The sequence below is a fragment of the Orbicella franksi genome, chromosome 1 (assembly GCF_964199315.1).
Source record: "Orbicella franksi chromosome 1, jaOrbFran1.1, whole genome shotgun sequence".
In the NCBI taxonomy this organism is placed as follows: domain Eukaryota; kingdom Metazoa; phylum Cnidaria; class Anthozoa; order Scleractinia; family Merulinidae; genus Orbicella; species Orbicella franksi.
In genome coordinates this window covers 20,749,940-20,753,640 of record NC_138145.1, presented here as the reverse complement: position 1 = coordinate 20,753,640, position 3,701 = coordinate 20,749,940, and the positions used below count along the sequence as shown (strand labels likewise).

At 38.6% G+C, this 3,701-nt stretch overlaps 1 protein-coding gene across 1 annotated transcript in view; it reads right to left on the bottom strand.

Annotated features, from left to right (window-relative positions):
* Positions 1 to 3,687: 3,687 nt before the first annotated feature.
* The window catches only part of LOC145485942 (uncharacterized), a 7,852-nt gene continuing 7,838 nt past the window's right edge, over positions 3,688 to 3,701 (bottom strand). The window contains exon 4 of the mRNA XM_081464647.1: positions 3,688 to 3,701. This exon is cut by the window's right edge and continues 303 nt beyond it. Within this exon, the coding sequence (XP_081320773.1) occupies positions 3,688 to 3,701 (14 nt within the window).

Below are 3,701 nucleotides of genomic sequence, written 5' to 3'. Positions count from 1 at the left end.
GATCATGAGTCTCAGTACGACAAACGCACACTGAATTTAAGAACTTATATCTAGTTTATTTTATTTGTGTGCATTTCGGAATAAAGCTGAACTTATAAATCAGCTTATTCATTTGGAAGCCGTAATCAGTGGCTACTTTATTTATTGGCCTATAAGCATGAACTTATTTCTGATGTGTAGTAACGTAACCGATCGAGCACTTGCATTGACATCAGTGGGACGAATACACGTTACCAATCAAAGAGGTTTTGTCCGAGTTTTTTAAAGAGTTTTTAAAGTCCCTTGAACTCGAAAATATCGGCGTCTACGCCACTCGGAATCAATCCCGTGTAGGTCAAAATCAAAGTCTGGCAACTCGGTATCAGCTAGTATCGGGCTCCAATACTTTATTAACTATACACATAACCAGCACGTGCGATCATCTGTAGCTTATCCATTTAACTTACAGAAAAGGTTTTTGCAATTTCGTTTCAAGTCCCTAGAACTCGAAAATATCGTTTACACTTTTCGGAATCCAGCCTATCTAGCTCAAAATTAAAGTTTGGGCAGGTCGGTGTCAGCTAACGTAGAGCCCCTGTAAGTCTAAAACGACCTATATTTTACTCACTATGCACTGAACAAACGTAAGCGATATTCGTTGCCCTGTCGATTTACGTTAAGGACAAGGTCCATGCAGTTAAGTTTCAAGTCCCTAGAAATCGAAACTATGCTCTAGGTTATTCCGAATCAAGCCTATGTAGGTCAAAATCAAAGTTTGCGCAGCTCGGTATCAGCTGGTGTCGAGCCCCTCTGAGGCTAAAACAACCCACATTTTACTCGTGCGATAATCTTTAGCCTGTCTATTTAACTTAAGAACAAGGTTTTTGCAATTTAGTTTCAAGTCATTAGAACTCGAAAATATCGTCTACGCTATCCAGAATCACCCTATGAAGGTCAAACTCGATCTGTGTCAGCTGATGTCGAATTCCTCAAAGGCTAAAACGACCTATGTTTTATTGACTATGCACATGACCAACGCGTACGATCTTTAGCCTGTCTATTTAACTTAAGAGCAAGGTTCTTGCAACTTAGTTTCAAGTCCCTAGAACTCGCAAATATCGTTTACGCTATTCGGAATCAATCTTATATATCCTGATATGTAGTTCATAATCAAAGTCTACGCAGCTCGCGATATATCAGCTAGTATCGAACCCAAAACGACATATACTGTATTTTACTAATTCTGCATATAACCTATGGCGCGATAATGCGCGGGTTTCAAAACTTTCCTATCTTCTTGCATAAAGTTCTCTTCCTCTCTCCCTCCTATGCCCAGGCCAAACGCGAACAAGCGTCGCCAAGAGCAGTATTGCACGAGAACCTTCTTTAAACTATCAGCGACTACGGACGACTCCAAAAGAAAAATACCAACTGACACTTATAAGAACCTACTGCACTGAAAATTAACAGCGGGCTTAAAATCTCATTACATAATTAAGAGCCTTCCAGAAAAGCTAAAATCTTTGTTCATGTTGGAGCTATTTAGCTGGCCTTTTACATGCTACCTGTGTAGGTTTCACCCAGATCGGTCCATTTGTAAGATAGGTATCGAACTTTCATACCTTCACCTGCTCGAAACACGGCCTGTAATGAGATGCCCAACCTATTTACATTTGTTTTAAAACCATAGAATGTAGGTTTCTTTGTTACTGGCTATTAATAGTTTATCAGTCTTTAAAGACATCTTGTTTTATAACACAGGTGCATCACATGCGGGAGTCTTATCTTGTAACAATGACATTGATCGAATTGCAAGATCGCATTTCTTCCTGTCATTGAATGATATACACTAAGTTTTCCCCTAACAAAGTATCCACGACGACGTCCTCCGTGTCGTCGTTCCAATACTTCAGTGCTGTAATCTTGGACAACCTGTCGACATACTCCCAGTAATTGCTACTTTCGGATTATTTTCCTCCTCCTCCTCTGTAATCAATGTTGCCTGGGTACAAATGTGAATGCTACTACAGTTTCATTTTTGACAGCTAAATTTGTCTTTGAGTTTAAAGCGCGTAAGCTAGGTTTGCAGGAGTAAGTTTTGTCCAAAATATTATTGTAGCTCTATTCTGCGACGGCAGTTTTTGAAACCGTGAACTGAACTTGTTGAACAAAGAGGGCCCAGGGTGGAGTCAAGATAAGCAATTCCAACAAACGGTTCACTTTATTTCAAGCTGGTGTTGTGTTTTATTTTATCCACAATTCAGCACATGGTGCAAACATTATTACTCCCAATATGAGATACATTCAGTATACAATGCAAGTTGCTTTCTTATGCTCTACAAGGGATGGACCAATATATCGGGTGGGCAATTTTTCTGAGCAATATATATATTTTTTTTCTGCGTCAGGTACCACAGGATTTTCTTCCATTTGCTCCATGCTTCTTTTTCTTAGCTCTCTTTGCACAATTTTTTTTTGTCACTTTAGCTTGTGCGAGAATTTTTCTTGGTAGTTAGCCACCCCCTGCCCTCAAAAATATAATGGTCCACCCCTAATAACATTTACACGAGCTGCAGTTACACCAAAACAAGTAAGAAGTCTGATAAAAAGCCTAACTATAGTACAATTTGAGAAGCATGAGACATTTTTTTTTTAGCCTTAGTTTTACGAAGTGATGGACTGGTCTAGTCTCCACCAACCAATCCAATGGACAGTTTGACTCCAAAAATGCACACATCCTAGACTGGAAATGATTCATACCTCCAACTCGTTAGAAACCTGCCAAACCTAATAAACATACGAGGGTATCCCGCCAACTCCACAGGTAAAGTTAAATATGTGGAGGTTTTTTGTTTGTTTGTTTGGGGGGGAGAGTTTTTCTTTTGGATTCTATGTTGAACCAAGCTTTCACTAACCACTTACAGTACTTAAGCAACACTAACATTTTTTCCCTTACTAGTTACAATTTTTCTTTTTCTTTTTCTCGTTTAATTTTTTTTTTACTTTTTATTTGATATATACATTTTTTAGTTTTGTTTTGTTTTGTTTTGTTTTTTCTACTAAAAACAATCTGTATTTTAGCACAAGTTCGCCAAGCTGGTAATTACATGCAAGACTGACGAGATGTGCCAGTGTCCTTAACAAGCCAGGCTGTTTGTGCACCACTTATCGATATTGAAGAGGAAACAAGGGGAAGACTGTTTTACAATTAATTTTTTGCTCGTTGGTTGTTTTGACATGTGGCTCATGGTCCCTCCTTGAGCTGGAAGCAAATTGAACGTAATTTCCATCATTATGGGCACTCTATTTGAAGGAAGCAACACTAATCCCAGTGACCATGAACCAGGAAAAATCGTCCCAGCAATATTCATTTTTTCCGGTTCAGAGTGATTTTATCAAAACGTCCGCTAGGACGAACAATTACAAAAGGAAGACATGTTGCTTTCAAATAAATTGGCGTTCATGTAAAATGCCTTTCACACCACACAGCCTCGTTTAAGAAGCTGTCCTGTTAGCGCAAAAAGTTACATGTAAGTAATATAATGCATTAGTATAAATGAACGACTAATAGCCTTATACTAAAACAATTAGATTATTCGCTCTCGATTTCTATGCGTGATAGTTGACGAGGGCGCATCACGCGATAGAAATCTCGAGCTCATAATCTAATTGTTTAATATACATGTAATTCACAGCTAGCCAAAGACGTTAAACTACAGTGT